At 43.1% G+C, this 23,733-nt stretch overlaps 1 protein-coding gene across 1 annotated transcript; it reads right to left on the reverse strand.

Moving 5' to 3' along the window:
* Positions 1 to 1,236: 1,236 nt before the first annotated feature.
* Positions 1,237 to 21,635, reverse strand: PPC4 (phosphoenolpyruvate carboxylase 4). Its single transcript, XM_087371462.1, has 20 exons — positions 20,996 to 21,635; positions 20,743 to 20,906; positions 20,515 to 20,629; positions 20,349 to 20,426; positions 20,091 to 20,159; positions 19,822 to 19,900; positions 19,649 to 19,725; positions 19,392 to 19,487; positions 11,668 to 11,809; positions 11,234 to 11,371; positions 8,134 to 8,210; positions 7,680 to 7,994; positions 7,363 to 7,488; positions 7,148 to 7,249; positions 6,889 to 7,035; positions 3,387 to 3,485; positions 3,061 to 3,149; positions 2,809 to 2,935; positions 2,503 to 2,709; positions 1,237 to 2,381 (listed from the first exon to the last, which is right to left on the reverse strand). The coding sequence occupies exons 1-20, from the start codon at positions 21,149 to 21,151 to the stop codon at positions 1,557 to 1,559; spliced, it is 3,228 nt and encodes a 1,075-aa protein (XP_087227588.1). The 5' UTR covers positions 21,152 to 21,635; the 3' UTR covers positions 1,237 to 1,556.
* Between the last annotated feature and the right edge of the window lie 2,098 nt (positions 21,636 to 23,733).

The following is a 23,733-nucleotide window of genomic DNA, read 5'->3' on the forward strand; positions in this document are numbered from 1 at the left end:
AGAATTATCTTGAAAACCTTAGGTGGAAGTCGTCATAATTCCCAAGTTCCCATGTTGAAACGCTTACTTTCTTCTAAGACACATGCTAAAATTTTCGAGATGGTATAGATGAGGGAATTAATAATAGAGGAATTGATGAGGGAATTAATAATAGAGGACATATAAGAGAGCCATATAAGTCACTAGATTGGAGAGATACATTCCGACGGTGGAAATCTTGCCTTTGAAAATAGTATTAAGGCATGTGGTTACATTACTTCAAATGAAGGCTACCTAGACATTTAAATGCATAAAATTACAAGCTATTGTATACCTTTCATGTAGCCTTTGTTGATTGTAACCCTTTTTGAACGTTAATTAGCACGGCAAGATGATAAAATCCACTGCTATCACACAAAAAACACCTTGTTATTCATATTTGGTGTTGCCAATCCTTTTGTGGACATTGCTTACATGCTGGCTCTTCATATTGTCTCATTGCCTCAAGATATTTAAAGACTGCAATTCTACAAGTTGAACACAACGAGGGCTCTTAAAGATTAGCAACAACCTCTATGCCAAAATCAGCAACACCAAACTCAAGAAATGCTTAGGAACTACAAATTGTAGATGGCACAATTTAACATACAACTACTTCCTGACTACCTCTCATTAAATATCAAACCAGCAATCTTTCTCCAATCATGTTTGAGTATGAACAATTTAAAAAAACAGTAAAAGGTTGTGTTTTATTCAAAATACCATGAATATTTTGAAGCTAGATTATGCTACAACGAGCAGGTGGTGCTATTTGGATGTGACGTCAACAAGGCATATGATAGAGTGCAATAGCATTTCATCCTAAAGATCCTCCAGCATATGGGCAGTCAGGCACGACGGCGACTAGGACTAAGGGTGCAGTTGAGCCATGTGTCTTTAGCTCATGCAGGCATTGCATGTAAAGGACTTCATGGCAACCTGCTTGTGGAAAAACTTGGAAGGATAGTGGTGTAGGTAATGAAAATAGAGTTCCACTGCAAGAATAGACGTGCAATTTAGATCTACAACAAAAACTATTGCTATACAATTGTTATTTCCACCACACAGCACACTGACTACAGAAAAAAGTATGAAAGCCAGGCCATCAAACCCCAAAAGCAGTAACTTTAGCAATTACGGCAATATTTCTGTAAAGAACGATGACGACTTCCTCAAGATTCAGTCCGTCTTTAAGAGTAACACATGAGCTCTGTAGCCAGAGGAAAACACAGTCAGATATGAAATCAAAGGCATGATGTTGAAATGAACAATGGCTCTTTAAATTCCTCAACACACCTGGGAAAAAGAAGAGGTGGCCTCAATAAGGATCAAAAGATACTTTGATGTGAGACATGTACATCAGCACAGTGAATAACTTTTGAGGGACATTTTTCATGTACATAGCTTTGGGGCAATATTCATAGAACGCATGCTATGTCCCACGTGCCAGCCAGAAATACTTTTTAAGTGTAATGGGTAGGGCTGATCTAGGGCTGTTCTCATCTTATGTAAGACACAAAATTTTCATAGCATATACGTCAGCCAGTGTTCCGCATGCCAGCAGAAATTCCATTGATTGTGATTAGAAGGGCATCCCTCAATTTAGGGTTGTTCTCATCTTGCCTCAGGCGGCGCAAGATTTCGACCTGAAGCATATTGATTGGATTTAAGTAACACAGCCTGCTCTCTATCAACCGTTTCAAGGTCTTGTTATTCTCTGAAAGCTTCTGATGCCCACTGATCAGTAAAACATATTTCTCAGTCACATGGAAGGCTTCACGTAAAACTGCACCAAGCTGTTGTCTATTAGGAGCCACCAATAATTCATCGTAATGTTTCGCAATTGAAAGGTCTGCCTTGGCAAGCACCATCTCAATGAGATCAATTGTTGATTGGAAGAAAGGCCACTCCCGGTACATAGCTTGCAATTCTTCCAGATACCCCTTAGAACACGCTGCTTCAAGGCCTGCACCCACTCCAAGCCAAGCAGGAAGAACAAACCTTGTTTGTGTCCAGGCAAATATCCAGGGGATTGCACGTAAGGAATTGATTCCTCCTGTCTTTTTTCTGCGTGTTGGGCGACTGCCTATATTCAAATTTCCAAGTTCAGCTTCAGGGGTAGCTTCATGATAGTACTGCAGAAACTCTTCATTTTCATATACAAAGCTTCGGTATTGTTTGCAACTGATTTCTGAAATCTCTTCCATAACGTTACGCCAGCTAGCAGAACGTGGAGGGTCTGGAGGGTGCAGAGTAGCAAGCAGTACAGCTGTGGTGTAGATCTCCAGTTGCCTAACTGAAGTCTGTGGAAGACCAAATTTCGCTTGGACCATTTCACCTTGCTCTGTTGAGCGAAGTGTTCCCTGTTTAACAAGAAATATGCAGAAACATACTATCAAATATACACTCACAAAGAGGGTACATGACTGCATAATTTTAAACGTAACTCAAATTCTAAAATCAAATGTCAACTTCAAGCCTTACCATGACTGAACCAGGTGGTTGTGATTGAATAGCAAGATACATAGGACCACCTCCACGACCGACACTTCCTCCCCGGCCATGGAACAATGTAACTTTAATACCAAATTCCTTACAGGCTGCTACAACATCCCCCTGTGCCTTATAAAGTTCCCAGGCTGCAGTGAAACGACCAGCATCTTTCCCAGAATCTGAATAACCAAGCATGACCTGTACATGGACTTATTCATACAGATTCAGAACAAACAATTCAGAAGCTCAACCACATATAAAAAGTGTGCATCCAACATGATTTTAACTTTTACAAACCTCTTGATGTCCTTGATGGTTCTGTATGAGATGTTGTCTATACCAGTCAATTGACAAAAGTTTTCGAATCACCATTCCAGCATCTCGTAAATCCTTAACAGTCTCAAAAAGAGGAACTACACGCAGGCTGCAACCCATATGTCGTAAGAAACCAATCATATCCCCACATACAGAAGTCCTTATGCATACTAAACTGAATAGAGAAGTATGAGATATATTCTTAGATCTTGCCGCCTTATCTTATTTTCTTACGTGGTTCCAGGGCATGGTTTTCCAAGCTCCCCACTTAAGACCAAGCGAGCTTCCTTGTGCAATAGCTCGACTGCCAGCACATCACTTGCCTGCAAAGACAATGCAATAGAAAGCACGAAACACATCACATGATTTATCGGAGCTCTTCTCTTGCTCTTTAAATAACCTGAACTTGCATAAACAAAGTGGCATTTTTATATTAAACTATTGTGATGAAGAGTAAGCCTTAATTAATGATCTTCTTAACATAAGTATTAGATAAGCTAGAACAACAGACCGAATGAAAGTAGTGATGAAAGAGCCTGAGAGGAAAGGAGATTTCAAACCTCTGAAGTCATTGAGATAACATAAGCCCCCAAAGAATCACTACCTAGCTCTGCTGCGACACGGAAGGTATCCAACACCTCTTTTACTTCCAAAGAAACCTACAGATGAGCAAATGACATAAGTGTATAATTTGAAACCCATGACAATAAACATGTTCAGTTTTTAACAGATCCCTCCCCCCTCTCTCTCTCTCTCTCTTAAAAACAGATCCCCCCCCCCCCCCCCTCTCTCTCTCTCTCTCTCTCTCTCTCTCTCTCTCTCTCTATATATATATATATATATCAGTGCCAGGGTACATATCTACATCAGAACCCAACCAAGCTCTGTACGTGGGCACAAATCAGCATCACAATCAGTGCCAGGCCACATATATGCATCGCAAGCTCTCTATGTAGATACAAATCTGCATCAGGATCAGCACCAACTCAACCAAGGTCTGTACGGATCTTCGTTGCGATCAGTTGGCAGGCCACATATATGCAGAGGACATCATAAACACTATAGATGATATAGTAAACAGTAAAATGAGAGGAAAAAAGAGCAACAGGAAAAAGCCCTTAATGTCAGAATTGTGAATAAGGCCTGAAAAACAGCAGATACAATATAGAAAGAAGGCAAAGTCTGAGCGTACAAATAGGTGGTGAGTAAAAAAAAGAGATTATTTCTTAAAAGCAAGCAAATTGGAAGTTTCGAGGAGCTAAAACAAAAGCCGAGGAATTTTTCCAGAAATTGCATGGCAACAAACCTCAGGAGAGGAAAGCAACATAGAAAGACATGATACAGTTTGTCAAAGACCTCTACGAAAGGGGAGGAGAAGAGAAAGTAAGTCATGACTTTTCCATCAAAGCAGCAAACAACATCAGAACGGAGGAAGACTGCTGAAAAGGCTATAGATACACAAGGGCTAATTAGCAGAGATGCTCGCATGGGGGGAGATAAGACACAAAAAAATGCTCGCCATACTTCTGAACTGTTGGAGTTAGAGCATACCATGTGTTAAGTAGAGACTGAGGGCCTTCATTGTGGGTGTACCCACCCTTGTGAGGATAGTGTAGAGTAGGTTTGGACGTGTACCAGGGCATGTGCCGATGCCAGGGTCTAGTGGTCTATCCAGCCACCTCTGGGGAAGATCTGCCTATGTGGAGGCCCCACCTGGTGTTGTGCAGATGCCAGGATGGGACCAGATCAGTGCAGGCCAGTTCATCCCGTGGCTTGGGGCCCGATGGGCATGTTGGCAGGCTGCCTTGGAGACACGTGTCTGCAGGTGTATCCAGGAGGGGTGCTGGTCATATGCACAGCTGTTAAGGGCCTCCTTGTAGCCTGCTTGCTGCCACGATGGCAGCCCTTTGGAGGCGTCATGGGTAGGCCTATATAAAGGGCGAGTCAGACAGGGTGAGGCTATATATAGGCCCCCCCTCCCATTGTTGCATCATGTCACAGTTGGAGGTTTTGCCTACCAAATAGAGGGCTTTTCCCTGAGATCCCTTGCAGTCTCTCTTCTCTCTTGCAGTTTGGTTCATGGGGTGTGCTCTCTCCTTTCCTTTTGCCAGCGACAAGCTATCCCAATAAAGCCAGTCACTGCTTTAATAGCATCTACCCACTGCTTTATTAACACTGAGTCACTGGTATAATTCCTTGTTAACGCCAGTCGCTGCTTTAATAAAGCCAGTTCACTGCGCTATTTGCAAAAGCTAACTCACTGCTTTACCAGGTTCCCTATATAAGCAGCCTACCTCATTTTCAGGACCTCACTTTCTGTTGTATCGAAACTCTGCCAAAATTTCTTTCAAATTCTCCCAAAAGCTTCCGCAAACACCCCTGCCATTGAGTCCCATTCCAAAAGGTTATGGTGATGTGGATAGAGACATCAAATTATTATCAGCACCATCCGCCAGATCAACACCGACAAAGAACAGGAAGGAGGAACAAGCACAAAAGGCCCAAGAAGAAGAGGCCGCAAGAAGCTCTAGGAAGAAGAGACCGCTCGCAAACACCAAGCAGAGGCAGGAGCCCAAAGACAGAGAGGAGACAGGGAAACGGGAACAAGAACTCTTAAGACAACACAACAAGAAGAACAAGAGAGGCTTCGGACCTCCACCTAGGTTCTAGCATAAAGCGTTTACAAAAGCATGTTCCATTGAAAACATCCTCCAAAATGCTTCTAAATGTTTCAAAAATTACCAATGAAACACGGACATAATACTCAATACCAATGAAACATCTTATTACCAATGAAACACGGACATAATACTCACTTTGCCAAGTCTCACGTTTGACCTTGCAAGTATCCCTTCTTGCGTGTTTAATATTATTTCATTTTCACATTTCCAAGGCCTGTAGAATATAAGCTGATATATGCCTGAAAGGAGCTTCAGGTTTTCAAAATTCAGACCGAACTTTTGAAGCACTCTAAAAACTTAGTCTGAGTTTCCATTAAATATGACTGTCTTTTTGTAAAAATGTGGACAAAGTCAGGTTTTCAAAATTCAGATCCAACTTTTAAAGCATTCTAAAACTTAGTCTGAGTTTCAGAATCTTTTTGAAGTTTCAAAACATTTCCAGTAAGTATGACCGTCTTTTTGTAAAAATGTGGACAAAGATAATCCAAGGAGGCCTTAGATATCAGTCATGATCGTAGCACAAAGTATTTAGTCACAAACAACAATAACAATGTTGACCCATACCTGCATTTGACCCTATTTGCCTAATTTTCCTTTTTGTTAATGGATCATCCCATCTAAGCTCGACCATGCACATTTAGAGCAAGGGGCAAGTTCACTTTGAAATATCCAGCAGCCATGACTTTACAATATCAAAAGTGATTCTCACATCACAAGAAAGGGTCCTCCCACCTTCCTAGATCTTGTTCCAAAAAAGATTCAGAAGCTCCGGTATTCCTTGTCTTTGGGTGCCTTGGTATCCATTCTAACATAAATGCTGTGCTATCTCAATATTGTGCACACAACGATCTTGTCAATATCCATAATAGGTCAATCTGCCCACTTGGGATCAAGATTATTCCAAGCTGTGTATGGGATTAAATGAATTTGGATCAGATGGTGGAGGTAAGAGGACACCCATATGTCTCATGCTTTGCCTCACCGTAAGCCTTAGACTAGGCTGCTCTATTTGGACACTTATATGGCATGCCATTAGCCCAAGTTCTCCTATCCAGATTCTCTCAACCATGCATTGATGTCAGAAGTCTTTCAGAGCATGAATTCAGGTTCAAGCAGCAAAAGTATAGCCTGAGTTTGCATTTCATTCATGCAGACGGAGCATGCTAACAGCAAGTTGAGAGGGGTTTGATTTAACATATAGATGTTTGATGCTTCACTTCAACTAAATAATAGCCAACTAAACTTCTCTATTTGCAAAACTTACACTTTTAAGTTATATCACATCTGAAACAATATTTTGAGAAAGATTTGGAGACTCGAAAGGGATCTGGTCATCAATACATTGCGGCATTGCCACGAAGAGGAAAACAGATAACATTACCTCTATGGTAGGAGGAAGAAGAGGGCGCTTTCCCTTTAGTTCTGTAGTGAGAAAGTTCAGTTTTCTATCTTCATCCCATTGGCTGTAAGTGCCGATTTCCAAAAACTCAGTTATTGCATCCAAAGTCTCAGTATGCTTGGTTGATTCCTGTAACTCAAAGAGATCGAAACTGCAACTGGTTAGCAAGTGGAAGCATGGATTTCATCACGATTAGGTAGTCTACAACAGATTACTATCAAGCTCAAAAGTGCTATGTCACCTGCCGCAAGTCAAGCTTCATTAATGTCATCCCAAAAGTTGCCACACGTCTGATAAGATCTGCAAGCCGGCCATCCGCCATGACCTCCGAAAAGCATGCTTGCTTGTATATGAACCAGGGCAGGGCCAAATTTTAGTTTGTGAAAGTTGGAAGTAGAAGACATTAAAGGCCAACTTCATGCTGCTTAAATATATGAGGTCATGAATTAATCATACCATAGAATCATAGCAAAGCAGCAGAGGTTCAAGAAGTTCTTCCGGCTTTTCATAATATTCTGATTGATCATAGTCACAACTGATCCCTTCAAGAAGCTCCTCCATACGTCTGCGTGAGTTGATTAGCTACTTGCAACAATAAGACGCTGTCAGGGTTTGCATTCCTCAATCCCTATCTTCCTAATTTATGCAAGCTTCAATATTTACATTCAAATTATTGGATTTGTACCCTGCAAAACTGTTTTAAGTATTCCTAATAATACTGCTGACTAGATTGCAACTGATCCTTATCACAGAGCTTAGAAGAATCCAATCACCTTTTCTCTGACATGTCCTAGAACAACCCTATATGGAGCAATGTCAGGACGTCCACTCATACTAGGATAGAGTAGCTTGTCGACACTTGTCTTACTTAAATTAGACTCTGAAATATTTTTCTTTCTCAACCCCGGCGGGCCCATCCCTGTTACTGCTCCAGTACTTGTTGAAGCTGGTGGGATTGAGTGTATTCCATTACTGGATAATTGTTCCGAATCAGAAAACATAACACTTGTGTGCTCAGCTTTTGCAGCTGTTGGTGATGACTCTTTTGATTGTAGAGCTGAGCTTGAAGTAGTACCAGCAGATGTAGCCTGCATGAACCAGCTTGACACTCTTAATCATTTGATTCGTAGGGCTTATTGTTCGACTATATACATGAAGCATTGAAAATCTTCCTTGTGGATTTCAGAAATCAACTCCATCCATAGGTTTAAACTTGGTCATACAAACCTGAAACGTCGACAGCATGTCTATGTCATCTTTGACTGGTAGCTCCAGAATGGGTATCTGAGACTCTCCATCAGTGCCTGCAATCAAATGCGAGCTTTTAAAAATCAAATTATCATGCTGATTCAGAAGCAACAAATATACAATGAATAAGTTTACAAAGAATGCCCCAAACATATACCTGGCCTCTAATTTGTTCACTCAGATAATTCATGTGGTGCAGGCAACCGATTTACAACTATTGAAACCACCATTAAATCCTCCTGATTCAGGTCTTAGAACAAATCCAATATTGCTAAGTGGAGAACTAAGAACTTGAAGCAGAACGTTCAGTTTGGAAAAACAACTAAGTTGAGCGTCAACACTATGATATATAGATGAGAAAATGGAAAGAATGGTAAGACAGGACCATATCTTCACAATGTACAAAAAGGAGACTTGCACAAAACTAATATTGAAGCAACTTTGCCTCCCTGCTAAGCTTACACCCATCTGTCTTGATAAGGGAAACAATGAAATAAACCCTCCTCTCCTCCTTTCCACTGGTGTTTGAAGGAGGTGGTTCTCTATCTGCATGACGGTTTCATATGAGTTCAAGCCACACTTTGTGGACATTTTTGTTTGCCTATCTTGCTGGGTAAATTCCCAATCTGAGTATTCTCTACCATCCTCTTACTTGTTTGCAAATTGGAGTGAGATCAAAGGAGTTAGTGGGATCCATATTCTGCTGTGGCAGTAGCAGAGATTTGCTCCCCTATTCTCTGAGAATTCTTCACAAATCAGCTTGGTTGGTGCAATGAATGGCTTCAAATGGAAGCCCTAGGCAAATGGACATTGTCACAATTTCCAATCTTTTCAGGTTAAGAATTACAGATTTGCAGACAAGGTCTGCATGAGGGAAGGGAAGAAGAGCACATTACTTTGACCCGTAGGTTCCAAGGCTTCCAAGGGCTTCTGTTTCAAAGATAAAGATTACATGACATAGCACGAGGGAAGGGGAGAAGATCACATAACTTTGACAAGCAGGCTTCAAGGCTTCCAAGAGTCTCTGTTTCAAAGATGTAGATTATGTGAAGTATGCACATCGCTGCTGGAGTGGATGCAGGACCATGAGAAGAGTATAGGAAGAGATGTGACCCTCTGCACATGCACGACCTACAGCTCGAATGGCTGCAAAACTGACCGCATTACAAGTGTCAAGCACTCATTCAATCTCTGCTGCAACCTCCGTCTTTTGCATGCCTTCGGAGGCTTCAATGGATAGAACATAACAGCCCCTTTTATAATGAAAGAGGAGCAGTATGTGCTTCCTCTATAGCAGACCGGCTCACCAACTAAGCCAGCCAGTCAGCAAATATGGGCCAACCCAAAGGAATGTCTTCCAGGGGCCAACCTGACTAACCCAACCCTGCCCTCTAGGTGGCCCTGGTTGGCTCCTAGTTGGCTTAGAGGGCAGGCCCATTGCATGCCCTATAAATTACTCACTCCTAGGCTTACAGGGAAGGACCATTGCCTGCCTTATAAATACTCTCTGCTACGCCTTCCAGCCCCCTTGGCTGGGCATTTTTCTGCCCATACAGCGTAGTCTTAAGGCATCAAACGAAGAATATCCATGTGAGAGTCCCACAAGGACTCCACAGTCATGCAAGTGGGCCGCATGTAATGCCCATAAGACATCAACATCAGCCCCTAATACATATATCTACATGAATCCAGGAACATGCCCAAACTCATCCTCTAAAAACACCGACACATCCAAAGAGGGATACCTCTGAGTCAATCATGCTTGCACTTCTTGTTTGAGAGCTCACACCATAATTACCCAGAACCAAGGACAGGAACGGAAGCAAACACCACATCATCATACACACGAACCCCATTACAAATAACATTGAAGATATCCCCCGCGCTGTTGAGCAATAAACCCACATGTCCCGCGTGGGTGTCCCGCTTGTCCTAATACAATTCCCTGATCTAGGTGCTTCTTTCTTTTCTTTTATGTATTTAAGACAGAATTCCTTTCTTTTGATTTCTTGTATGTAATCCAGAGTTACGTTTTCTCCTTTTATGTATCATAGAGGCATACAAGCCATTTATAGTTTCCCTACCATGGGGTATATGACCATGATGTAATTCAGTATTTTGGTCTCATAGGTTTTTCTGACATTCTGCAGATCTTCTTTCATCCTCTTTTCCCCTCATTTGTTTCTTTAATTGTGTTTTTCAACCTCTTTCCTAGGCTGAAACAGCGAGTCGTATGGTTAGGCTATTATGAAAAATTAATAGGGAATACATGCTGCAACTGCTTAGTTGCTGAACCAGTTGATCTTATCCAAACATAAAGGACAGATTATGCAATCCTATGATGTGACCAATGCAGTGAAAGGCCAATTATGCTCCAAGTTGCCAGCAGAAATGCAGATTTAATGGGAGTTATGATGCAATTAAATCCTCATTTTTCCCGTGAGAAAGTAGACCACTAATAGTTGAATCCTGTGAAAAATGGCCTTCCCAATTCAAACACAAAGATGCTCACATTTTTTAAGATTCCTGAACTCTACACGTGCTTTTGCCTCACCCTTCACAAGCAAAATTATGTTTGACGTAAGAACACAGTCTCCTGGACTTTGAAACTATGAAGCTGGTTTGCAAGACTACCAATACAAATTTATGTTTGACGTAAGAACACAGTGTCCTGGACTTTGAAACTATGAAGCTGGTTTGCAAGACTACCAATACAAAACACTACAAGGACTTCAAATTAGAACAGAAAAAGAATTTGAAGCTCACTATCTCCTTTATGAATCTCCAAAAGACATCAGGTCCTTGTACTGTGACATTAAGGACTGGAAAGTATATGCTGCAAATCTTATAAAATTTTGAAAGGTGGTGTACAGTTTTCTTTCTGTCGAATGCCCTTAAAATGCTTAGGTACACACATGATAAGATGGGTCTCCATCACAAAGACAGCTTGCACACACAAGCACTTGTATGATCCATTCAAGGACAAATGTCTTATCAATGTTGTCCCAAAAATGAAATCGTACACAGCAGCTGTTACAGTAAATTTCGACCTCAAGAACTACATGAAAAGTGTACTTACCAGCACAAGAAGGCATATCAGCACCTGCTGGAAGGTGAGTTGGAAGAGCAGAAACATGGTGCTCTGAATGCTTCCCATGAACTCTGTGGTTGCGTTGGTGGAGCCAGCTCTCATGATGGTGTTCCTCATGTTCATGTTCTATCACAATTTCCAAAAGACAAAATTTTATTCTATGTAACAAAATAAGTTATTTATGTTGACAATTCAATTATGTGAATCCCCCAATTGCTTGTTTCCATGAAATGTAAACAAGAGCTCCAGGTCAACTCGTGGTAAACATTCTCGGTTCAACCACTCTATTTATAATTCTTGCCAAAACAGATGCCCGTCTGCTGAATTTTTAATTTTGATATTGACTTAGTCAGGAATGCAATTTTTGTCTAACTTAGAATGTAACAAAGACATAGTCAGCAGAAATTCATCCGATGCCGTACCTTTAGCTAAAATCTCAGATGCATATTGTGCAAGCTTCTCATCACATCTGTTCATAGAGAACTCAAATCGAAGGTTGTCTATTTCACGTATATATAAATCAGCAGCAATCCACCTTGCCAATAAGCAAACATCTCTTGTCACCTGCCAATCATAAAAGATAACCAGCTTTTCAATCAATTGAACACTTTAATCAGAACTCATCTATTCCCCGTTTGTATCCATTCATTGTCTCCATTTTCTACCAGTATGCAATCTTCAGTCATTGATGTGAAACACATCTGCCAAGAGCAAGGCATTTGCAACCCAAAAAACAAACCTAAAAAGAGACGTTGAAATAACAGAAGCACCAATCTTCACTCGTGCGTCTGAAATACATCTGTCATAAACCAATTTGCCATTTGCGAACACTAAAACACAGAAACCTAGAATGTACAGTAGATAGTGCTTCATCAAAGTGAGCCAAAAATATGCAGGCAAAGCTAGGGGCTATTTATAGGCCTGCCAAGAAGCTGCAAATAGATCGGCAGATGCACAGACCAGACGGGTCTGTCATAGACCTGGTCGGCTTGCTGTAAGGTTGGTTTCAGACCCTGGTCAACTGAGTTCTGTTGGCCCAGACAAGGGGGTATCCAGCCCCTCCACCCCTATAAATACAAGGCATTAGAACACTCCCAGTATCCTGTTGAGGCATGATCCTAGGCAACACATGGAAAGAAGTGTGAGCTTCCTAGCTCCCTACAGTTCTCGACATTTCAGTCTGTTCTGACTGACGGTTTTCCCCAGCACCTTGCCGGATGTTTGTGTGTCTTCTCTAAGCGATTCTTCCCATGCCCATAGATGAATATATTCTGTAGGCTCACGGAAGCAAAAGGATGCAAAGAGTGAAGCAAGAAGTGGAAGCCGTCACATCAACTAGAATGAAAATGAAAGTACAAAGTACTATAAAAGAGAACCCTAGGACCTAGTGTCCTAGTGGTACCACTAGTACTAGGTGTCATAAGACACTAAAAGTACTAGGTGACCTAAGTGCCAATAACTAACGCTACATGGCACATACCAGGGCCCAGAGGACATCAATACGACTAGGAGAAGATGGCCTACAAACCCCCCTCCATGGTATGGGCTGAAGTATTCTGGAAACGTCTCAGAATACTTGGTATTTTCTAGTCATGGTGGCACATGTTCATCCAAAAGGATATAGCCACCTATGAATGTACAAGGTATGCCAGATCATGTAACAAAGGAAACCAAGTGTAAAACCTGTCGAAAGACTTCGAACTTGTGACGAGGAAGTGCCTTTGTAAACATATTTGCTATGTTGTCCTCTGTGGGAAGGTAGGACAACTCTATGTCTCTTGCTAACAACCGCTCTCGAACATAATGATAGTGGACTTCAATGTGCTTGGTACGCGCATGAAACACTGGGATTATGCGCAATGGCCAAAGCACTCTGGCTGTCAGTGTAGACCATAGTGGAGGATGTCTGGCGAATACCAAGATATGTAAGTAACTGTCAAAGCCAGACACACTCTACTGTAGCGGTGAAGGCTGCCTTGTACTCAGCCTCACAGTTGGATGTGGCAACTGTTGGTTGCTTCTTGCTAAGCCAAGAGATACATGAACTGCCAAGCAAAATACAGTTGCCGGTATGTGACACTCTGGTGTCGGAACAACCTGCCCAGTCACTATCTATGTAAGCATGCATGGTAAGTGAACCCTGATCACCATAGAAGAGGACTAAATCATGAGTGCCTCCGGGATATCTGAAGACTCTCTTCACTGCCTGCCAATGCTGTGAACTAGGCATGTGCATGAACTTGCTGAGCTGGGATACTACATACTGTAAGGCATAAGTAAATGAGACATCCAACAGCCTGCTGGTAAAGAGTGCTATCACATGGTGGGCTCCCATCATGAGCTGCAAATTTGAAGCCAGGGTCCACTAGAGTAGAGATTGGCTTGCAATTCTCAAACTGAAAACAATCAAGGAGCTGTCCAATATACTTGGACTGTGACATCATAATACCCCCCTCAACATGAGCAAACTGAATGCCCAAATAATAGTGCAGCTGTCCCATGTCTGGCATTTCAAAAGCTTGCTGCAAATCAGCCTTGAAAGCTGCAATACGCTGAGTATCAGAGCCCGTGATCAGCATGTCATCCACATATAAAATCAGCACTAAAAAATCAGATCCACTCCCACGAACATTAAGAGTGGACTCTGTGGGGCTATTCTGAAAACCAACGGACAGTAAGTGCGCATGAATTTTGGCATACCATGCCCTGGGTGCCTGCTTCAAACCATAAAGGGCTTTTCTCAGCCGGCATACCTTGTTTTCAGAGCCAACAACCTCAAAGACAGGAGGTTGTGTCACATAAACTTCAACCTGCAGATCCGCATGAAGAAAGGCAGTCTTGATGTCAAGCTGGTGCACTTGCCAATGGTGATGGGCTGCAATGGCAATAACACATCTGATAGTAGTAATCTTGAAAGTGGGAGCAAAGGTCTCCTCAAAGTCAATGCCTTGTTGTTGGGCATACCCTTTTGCAATAAGACCGGCTTTGTGTCGATCTATGCTGCCATCAAATTTCCTTGAACCTGCAAATCAGCATGGGGTGCTGGCTGATCGTTGCTTGTTGGAGGGCCTGCAGAAGGGTCATGTTGCTGGTCAAAGTCCCCCTCTGAGGGAAGAAGAGGTAACCAAGAGTCAAAAGCATCAAACATGTCAACTTGTGGCTTAGCTTTGGAGTCCAGAAGAGGAGAAGCTGAATGTTCAACAAAGATTACATCTCTACTGACAATAATCTTCCCAGTATTTGGTTGGTACAACCAATACCCTCTGCTCTCTTGGCTGTAACCAATGAATATGCAATTGATTGCCTTATCATCAAGCTTATGTTTCAGCTGAGATGGTACATGGACATATGCGAGAGACCCAAAAACTCTCATGTGTGAAAGTGAAGTCTTCTTGCCTTTCCATGCTTCATAAGGTGTAACAGTCCTCAATGCCCTTGTAGGTGATCTATTCAGCACATAGTTGGCACACATCACTGCACAAGCCAAATTTTATTGGGCAAGGACTTGGCCTCAAGCATGCATTAGCCATCTCCATAGTGGACCTGTTCTTTCTTTCAGGAACAGGATTATGCTGAGGAGTGTAAGGAGTAGTGCATGAGTGAACAATGCCCTGTGAAGCCAAAAATGCATCAAACCCCTTTGACATATGCTCTCCCTCCCTATCTGTGTTGAGGGTGACAAGCTTGCATCCTGATTCATTCTCAACCATATTCAACCATCTCTGAAAGCATGAGAACACTTCAGATTTGGCTTTTAAAGCATATACCCAGCAATATCTTATGAAGTCATCAATTAGAGGCATGAAGTATTTGTACCCTCCGATGGCATTTGTCCTCATTGAGCCACAGACATCACTATGCACTAGCTGCAATTTCCTTTGTGAGAACTTTGGACAATCCTTTTGAAAAGGAAACCGATGCATCTTACCCAAAAGACAACCCTCACACACATGTTTGGAAACTGTGTGAGTTTGAGGTACATCATTGGCCATGCCCTGTGAATGTAACTTGGACAATCCTTTTGAAAAGGAAACCGATGCATCTTACCCAAAAGACAACCCTCACACACACGTTTGGAAACTGTGTGAGTTTGAGGTACATCATTGGCCATGCCCTGTGAATGTAACTTGGCAAGAGCTCTATAATTGAGATGACCCATTCTCTCATGCCAAAGATGAGTTTCAGCAAGCTGTGAATCTGAAATAGCAAATGCTTCAATAGAAAGTGCAGCTGAGTGATAATCAAGGTGATAAAGCCCCTTTTTCAAAGTGCCAGTGAGAACTATGGCATTGTCATCACGAAGATCATATACTAAGCATCTGTAATCTGCCTACAAAATCGTAGCCCAAATGCATAAGCCCCAAATGTCACCAAAAAATTGCAGATCTACTACAATGTCTGCTCCGGATGGTACAGAACTGTACGGCCGGTACGAAATGTGCCGATGCCGAAGTACGAAAATGTATGGACGTTAAGTACGAAAATCCGTACTACTGTACGGACTGTACGGTAAGGACGAATTCTAATGCACATTACAAAAAATCCGTACGGCTGTACGGACGAGCTAACGCGCCGTACAAAAATCCATACATCTGTACGAACTATACGGAATCATTCGGACGAGTTGACACACCGGAGCTGTGCATGATGTCTGGTAGCTGACGCTTGACGATGGAGCTCAAGTGCGTGAGCTGGAGCTGGAAGTAGGAAGCTAGGAGTAGGGAGCAGGTCCGGGAAGGAAGTGCTCTGATACCACTGTAGGCTCACGGAAGCAAAAGGATGCAAAGAGTGAAGCAAGAAGTGGAAGCCGTCACATCAACTAGAATGAAAATGAAAGTACAAAGTACTATCAAAGAGAACCCTAGGACCTAGTGTCCTAGTGGTACCGCTAGTACTAGGTGTCATAAGACACTAAAAGTACTAGGTGACGTAAGTGCCAATAACTAGGCTTATGCAGATGATTCATTCTTCATAATGATACATGGCACATATCAGGGCCCAAAGGGCATCAATACGACCGAAAGAAGATGGCCTACATATTCGAAGTTCTGCTTGATTACCTTATGCTTCAGATTTCTGAGTGTGGGTTCAGCGCGTGTGCAACAATAGTACGAGAGATCAGAGAGAGATTGATTGTATTGCTCCAATAGGCCCTCTACTCTAGCAGGTTTTGGCAATGGAGGACAAGTTGGTTGGAAACAACTACTTCTTATGTAGTTTTATGCAAAAATCTATTGTTTGCAAAGAAATTATGTCTTGCAGATCTTGCACCTGCCACACCAGCGGGCGGTGGACATCAAGCTGCACCTCCATCTACCACACAACCAGAGAAGGTGGGACTCACCTGATACTCAGGCTAGCTGTAATTCTATGTCAGTCAAGAGATCCATCACTCCTCACATCCATTCATGCACAACTTTGAAACATGCATGGGAGATTCTTGAGACCGTGCCTCAGGCCAAGAAGCTGCTTTTCTCAGGAAGGAGCTTGAGAATTGGGAGTTGCACGAAGGTGACAGCATAATTGATCATCTTACAAAGCTCCATGATCTTGGAGAGCAACTCCTAAATATTAATGAAGTCATTTCTAGGGCATGGTCGTCATTACCATATTCCTACCTGAATTTTCACACTTCTCTTACTTTGTCTTTGATGGGTAATGCACAACCCTACAATTTGAGGAGTTAGTGAGCTTGTTGTTCCATTGGCAAAAAAGGGGATAATACACACCACAAACAAATGGTGTTGCTGAAAGGATAAACAGAACTTCATGGAGATGGCAAGATGCATGGTAAAGGGTAGATATCTGCTTGACAAGTTTTGGCTTGAGGCCATCATGTGTGCAGCACATGTTCTAAACAGGGGCCCTAGAAAGGCATTGAAGACCATCAATCCATCTGAGGCCTGGTATGATAGAAAGCCTAAACTCCTTGTTTATGTTCATGTGCCTTCACCGTGGTTGTAAGACACATTAAGACACGACACGTCTAAAGTGTCTTAAAGATAGGACACGTAAGACACGTCATTGTAATAATAAATCTTTAATCGATATATGTATAAGTATACAAGTGTAAAACTTGCTAGCATAGCTAGCTGCTAGATTCTAGAAGTACAATAAGCTACCCTTAAACAATGCAAGAAGTAACAATGCACTTGTACAATGTACTCGAGACTTAAAAGTTAAAGTTAAGACTCACGACTTAAGAGCTTGCAAGTCACGACTCACAACTTTAAAGATTTAAACTGACAATTGAATATTGATATTCAAAAAACTAGATAAACAACTTAACAAGAGCCTAGAGGGGCTACATAGATTATATACCAACATCATTACTCAATACATATAAATATCATGGCAACAGTCTGTCAATCACATGTGACATGAATGAAATATGCATCTCGATACATATAATTGAAAGGAAACTTTCGACTCTCAAGAGTCAAATCTCTCAAGATTCATCCTAATCCAAATCTGCGAGGTCACTGCCACTGCTGGATCCGAAGTCACCATCAATGATAGCATGGTTAAGTCAAACTCGATGTTTGTTGTTACACCGCACCCACTAAAAAGAACAAGTGTCTAAAGGTGTCTTAAGGTAAGACACATGTCTTAAGTGTCGTAAGTGTCTTAACAGATAAGAGGCAAATTAGATGACAAGACTGTCGACTGCATATTTATGGGTTCCAACAGTTGTAGTAGGAGACACCATCTCTTTAATCCATGCAAGCAGAGAATTTTTTACCTCAGCCAATTGCTGATTTCAGTAACTCAATAGTTACATTTGAAGGTCTACTTCCATTGGACACAGAGGTCCACGAAAACTGCCTGCCTCTGCTCAGATGCTGCAGGGGCCTGGTCGGCCAGACTATGGGGCCCAGGGATATCTGCCCTATAAATAGGGGCCATAATCATTGTGGTGCCTCACAATTTGGCTGTAGATCTTCCTCTAGAGAAGCAGCAGGGAGGTCTTCTGAAGAAGCACTTTGCCAGCCCACTAAAACTCCATAGGAGCATGCAGATTGACATATGTTGGAGAAGTTCTATGTTAAAGAATTGAAGCGTGCAGCAAGATTTTCACCGGACGGTGCCCTCGAGGTGTACTGTCAAGCATCTAGGGCCAACATCAACTAGACCAAATTAGTTGGCTTCGTCAAGATGACTAAGGAGATTCAGGAGATCGTGGATTGGGGGGCCTCCCTTGGCTTACGTAGGATGCCGGGAGGCTAGACAGCGAGGCAATTAGGATAGGCATTGACATTCTAGTAGAGTAGCAAATTGCCACAGTGCTACAAGCGTTTGTATGGGAGCTCACCCAAACTCTCCCTGGCAAGGCGGGCCCACATGGCCAGCCAGGTCCTCTAGCCACGGCCTAGCATATAGCCTCTTGCTGGTGTTTTTACAAGGGTTGCATGGGACAGCTTAGACGCTTCGTGTGCAATTTCTTGTGGGCAGGTTCACATGGTACTAGAAACACTAGAGCCAAGATTGCTTGGCAGACGACCCTACCCCAAGCTCAGCATCATAGATCTAGAATTGCACAGCATAGCCCTGCTAGGCAAGCTAGTAATGCATCGTCTCACCCCAGCCTTGGAAGCTCTTACTTCAGAGAGGGCTTCTCAGGAACACCCCCACACAGGAGGCTAGTGGCGACACTCTCATCAGTGGATCTTCTCAGAGGCCCGCCTCATCGAGAAAGACTCACTGTTGATGAGGAGTCTACATAGTTAGCAGCGTCTACTTGGGGGACTCGGCCCGGGCCAGCTGGCAATGTCGTAAGGAGTTTGAGTGCCAACCCTTCCTTTGGCACCAGGAGTTTCAAAATCATGACGCTACATGCTGGGCAGAAGACACACATTGGCTGGCCACAATGGGACGGCTGGCTGCAATGGGACAGTGGCCCTGCCAGCTTTTTCGGGGCATGTAGTCGTCTCCCCCATGAGACAGAGGCACGTGCACGAGCCCTCTCTCACCTTTTGGGATGGCTGGCCGCAAGCGTTGTAATTATCGTGTTTTCATCATCCAGGCTACATAAAAGTCAGAAAACAACTGCAGGTTTATTACCAAGGCATCCCAACGAAATGCCTAGATATTATGCTGCTCCCTGCAGGCCATCAGATGCATAAACATTCAAGGTTGTTTGGAGTACCTTGGCAGTAACATTCGGGTTGCCATCCCTATCTCCACCCATCCATGAGCCAAACTTTATCGGGTTGCATGTCAATGGAAGTGGCTTCCCAGTATGCTGTTCCAAAACAAGACATCAAACTCTAAAATTGGAATATCAAAGACTATAATCAAAATTAAGCTGCCTCCTATTTATCTCAATGCAGTGCTTCAAGTTATACATCGAGCTCTAAAACTGGAATATCAAAGACTACAAATCAAAATTATGGTGCCTCTTACTTTTCTCAATGCCGTGCTAACACGTCGAAGATACTGGGGCACAGCTTTCCACAATGATTGTTCCACTATATGCAAGCCTGAAAATAAAACCGTATAGGAGCTAAAATTTCACGATGCATATGCAGAACCCACTAAAAAAAGAACTTGGGCATCTCTTTTTTGTGATATCTCACCCGCTCGAGCTTCATCCAAAGGAGTGGGTTGCCTGCGTCTCAACTCATCAGTATGCCATAGAGAGGCGATCTCTCTGACCTGCGTTTCCAGTGCTTACATGACTAGAGATGGAGAAACATACAGATGATGCAGGGGTGGGTGCTGTATATAGAAGAATAACACCGGGGGGAGTAGAAATCTAGAGTTATTGCTGATGGTCTTTCCAAGCTTTAATCTTATCTTATTCAACGATGTGATTCATAATGAAATGCAAGGGAATGATATATACCAAATCTTCAATCAACAGCTCCTTGTCTTCATGGGTTAAATCAGTGCGGTCATTGTACTCCAGAAGATGCTGACAAAGCCACCAAATGATAACTTGGCTTTAAGAACAACTGAAATTACAAACTTCAATATGGCTAGCACTCTAAAACATTTGCTTATCTAAAAGTCAGATATGCTTTTTCTTTAGACGGTTCAACCTTAAGGAGCATTCCTACGAGCACTGCTCTGATAAGAAATCGGTTTTAAATCCCAAAATTACCGCAATGCGCAAATGCTTGTACTGCAAAGTGCGCCTGTTAATCTGAGTGGGATGAGCTGTAAGTACAATTTCTACTTCCTGTACAAAGCAGTCGAGTGAGAAAATTAGCAGCAAGCGCTGCCAAACTATCCGAAATACGAAGAAAGAAAGGAAGTACAGCAAGTACCTGGCTACAAACGGCCTTATAAACGTCATCCTGAGAAAAGCCGCTCTGAATCAGCCTTCCAAACACATCATCGCAAGATTTTGAGACGTGGGCACCTGATCTTGTTCTCCGAACCCTGACGATTCACAATTTCAACGTCAGAGAGCGAGACAAAACCCAAGAACTCAACAGGTGGCCGAAGTCAATATACTCCACGAAAGGGTCCAATAATGCAATATTTGTAATTACCGATGATGTGTTTCAGCTATTCCCATCAAGTTAAGGTAATGACTAAACGCTCTCGCCAAAGGCCCCGCCTCTTCAAGCGTCATGCTGGAAATTTCTTTCTCGAGTTGCCGAGACAGCCACTCCGCTGCATCTTCCACGCCAGCGATGTGCATGTTGCATGCGCTCTAGAAAGCCCGTATCGAAGTGGTTATTCTATTTGCAAGCGACAGCATCATACACATCGGTGTCAAGCTTTCGGTGGAGGGTTACTTACCTGCGCCAAGAGACGAACTCGTTCGACTTTGTCGGTAAATTGATGCCCAACTTCGCGTTGCAAGCAGTCGTTGAGCAGATTGCCAAGAAGATGGCAATCATCATCAAAAGCTTGGAAAGAAATTTCCTCCGCAATATCGTCCGTTGTGTCCGTCATCTTCCTTTGATCAGGACGTTCTCTCGCACAAATGCAACTACCAGAAAAGCTCCGAGCTTTTACGGGTGCAAAATGAGATCTTTGAAACTTAAATCTAGTTCTGCTGAAGGATTAAATCCCGTCAGTAATGGAAAGATGAGATTGTTGATCAAATCTAGTGCCGTTGAAGGATTAAATCCCGGCTGGAGTGCTTTGTTTGCATCCTGTTGCGTATCTATGCTCTTTAACTCCGCTGTCTGAGCAATCAAGGCCAGATGTTTAAGTTTACGGCAGTTTGCAATCTCGATTCGTGCGTGATGTACGATCCATAGATGAATCTCGATCGAAGAGCTGTAGAGTTTAAGCACAGCTATGTAGTGATTAGAGAATTGGGAGCCGCGACATAAGGAGGTTTATCCGGCTGGGAGTGACAAAGGTCCTATTTCCAAGGGCATATTCCCTTCCGGCTTGACTAGGTCTCGCAAGGTCGGGCAAGAGGGCTTAGAGCAGGTCCCCATGGACCGGCATATCCCACGAAAGCCGGGAATGTTGCCTATTTTTGAACCCGCCCCGAATTCTGTGGAGAGGCACCACCGGAGAAGAAGCTCCTTTCCAGGGGGTGGCATGGGGCACCCCCTGGCGACCGGAGATGCCCACTCCGTAGTTTACGTGCCTTTTTTGGGTGTGGTTCTAGGTTCCGTGATGCCCTAACTATGCTGCATTCAAGGCTCGCGGTGGCTTTAACTGGTGCTTGGAGGCATTGGAGGTAAGTGAAAAAAGCTTTGAGCAAGCTTGTTCAGCCGGTCCATGGGGCCGGCTCTTAATGGAGAGTCATACATGTGCCCGTAACTCCGGCAGGGTCCAGCAGGCTTCCAGCAGACCTAGCTTGCATGTGCACCTGATTCCTAGCCTTAAAGGATTGCAATCGAAAACCTCTCATTCAGGAGTTTTCGATGTTCACCCACCTGACTGCCCGCGCTCGATTCTCTTGCGAAACCTCCTGCTACCTATCGATTCTCTCGAGCAACCCCCTGCTACCTATCAGTTTAAGATCCCTTGGAACATCTGGGTCGCCCGTTGTTGCATCCTTGGTGATGGGAACCACTCCAGGAGCTACCACTCTTGTCACGACATCATTTATGCCTTGTGTGCCATTTGGGAGTGCGGGACTCTGGGTTCTACACCGATCGCCGAAGGCGGGAGCGTTCAGCAAGGCTTGGCCTACAAGCATTTTCTGCATCGTCGAGAGAAGTATTCGTTGGTTGTATAGTCCACCACCTTGGTTGTTAGCCCCCGTTCTAGAGATTCCCTAGGCATTGTGCTGGGTTCTCAGGACATAGGCTAGTTTTATCTTAGCGACAACCAGTTCTTCTTTTTTCTTATTTCCCATGGTTCTCCTGATTTGTATGGTGGTTTGTTTCAAGCATAAATAGAAGTTCCTTTTCTATAGCAAAAAAAGGTCCCTAGTGAGGTTCGTCCCCATAGAGCATAAGGTTGCACCTTCGCTTGTACACATCGCCAAGTGCCCACCCTGTGGGTGTGTGAGTGAGAAGGGGGGAGGGGGAACTCCTCTCCAGCTCGAGCATGGCTAGACCATCGCGACCCCATTCATTGGAGCTTTCGCTCACCTAAGTCGCCTGTGCGGGCAATCAATTCCCCACAAGACCTCCTGCTGGGCTTAGCCCGCGCTCCCTCCCCCCCAAAAAAAGCCTACAAAATGAGACAAGGGAGGGGGGAAATCACTTCTCCTTGGTGGCCTTAGTGCTTCTCTTTGGGAAATAAATTGATAAGGGAATAAACACTCCCAACACGATGAATATGTGAAGCTAGTGTACATCTCTCCTAAGAACAGACAACACGTGCACATACACCACGCATTATGGGCTACTTTAAAAAGCTACGAATGGTACAATTGTACTGCTAATGCACAATCATGCTTATGACGCCAACCCACTTTGAAGATCTGGAAAGCTAATAGTAGGCCAACAAGACATAACGTCCCTTTTTAATGTGCACGTTCCCATATATCGAGGTAATGTCAACCTTGGAAAAAGTGTGCGCAACAAAATGATGAAAAGAGCATATTTCTAGTGTTGGCTGGAAATAATATGTGGGCAGCAAATGGATGAATAGAAAACATTAGTTATCTAGGAGTTTCAAGCCCCGCCTTAATTTCTTTACAAATTTCACAATACCATCATGATTAACTGTCGTGTTGTTGGTGCTTTGTGTGGGACACTAGCACACAGCACTATCCACATGAAGTTGTTCATCCATTTGTTTCTTTATGTTCTTGCCAAACTACACCATCTCTACTTTCTCTTGTCTTGGGTTCTCCTCTCCCTAGGGAAAAGAAAATTAAACCTCACTCTATTCTAGATTGTTTTGATTGTGGTGCCATGCTTCTCTCCACATCCATAAGACCAAGTGTATGTTAATAGAGTTTGCTTTCTTCTTAAGCCAATATGTGCCCCTACTCAACTTTTAATCTAAATTCAATTAATTAGTTGTGGAGATTGAAAGAGGCGTGAAAAGGAAGAGGGAAAGGCCATGATTAAACTAAGGGATAAAAGGGGGAGGGGGAGAGTTTCAATCATGGGAGG

The sequence above is a fragment of the Dipteris shenzhenensis genome, chromosome 33 (assembly GCF_047967505.1).
Source record: "Dipteris shenzhenensis isolate YYH24624 ecotype China chromosome 33, Dip_SZ_1.0, whole genome shotgun sequence".
In the NCBI taxonomy this organism is placed as follows: Eukaryota; Viridiplantae; Streptophyta; class Polypodiopsida; order Gleicheniales; family Dipteridaceae; genus Dipteris; species Dipteris shenzhenensis.

Bases quoted from the DNA above. Each gene is read 5' to 3' on its own strand.
- PPC4 (XM_087371462.1), bottom strand. From the start codon at position 21,151: ATGACGGACACAACGGACGATATTGCGGAGGAAATTTCTTTCCAAGCT. The intron at 7,489-7,679 runs GTGATTGGATTC...TGTTGCAAGTAG, and splicing joins TAGGACATGTCAGAGAAAAG to CTAATCAACTCACGCAGACG. The intron at 7,036-7,147 runs GTGACATAGCAC...TTTGAGTTACAG, and splicing joins TGAAGCTTGACTTGCGGCAG to GAATCAACCAAGCATACTGA.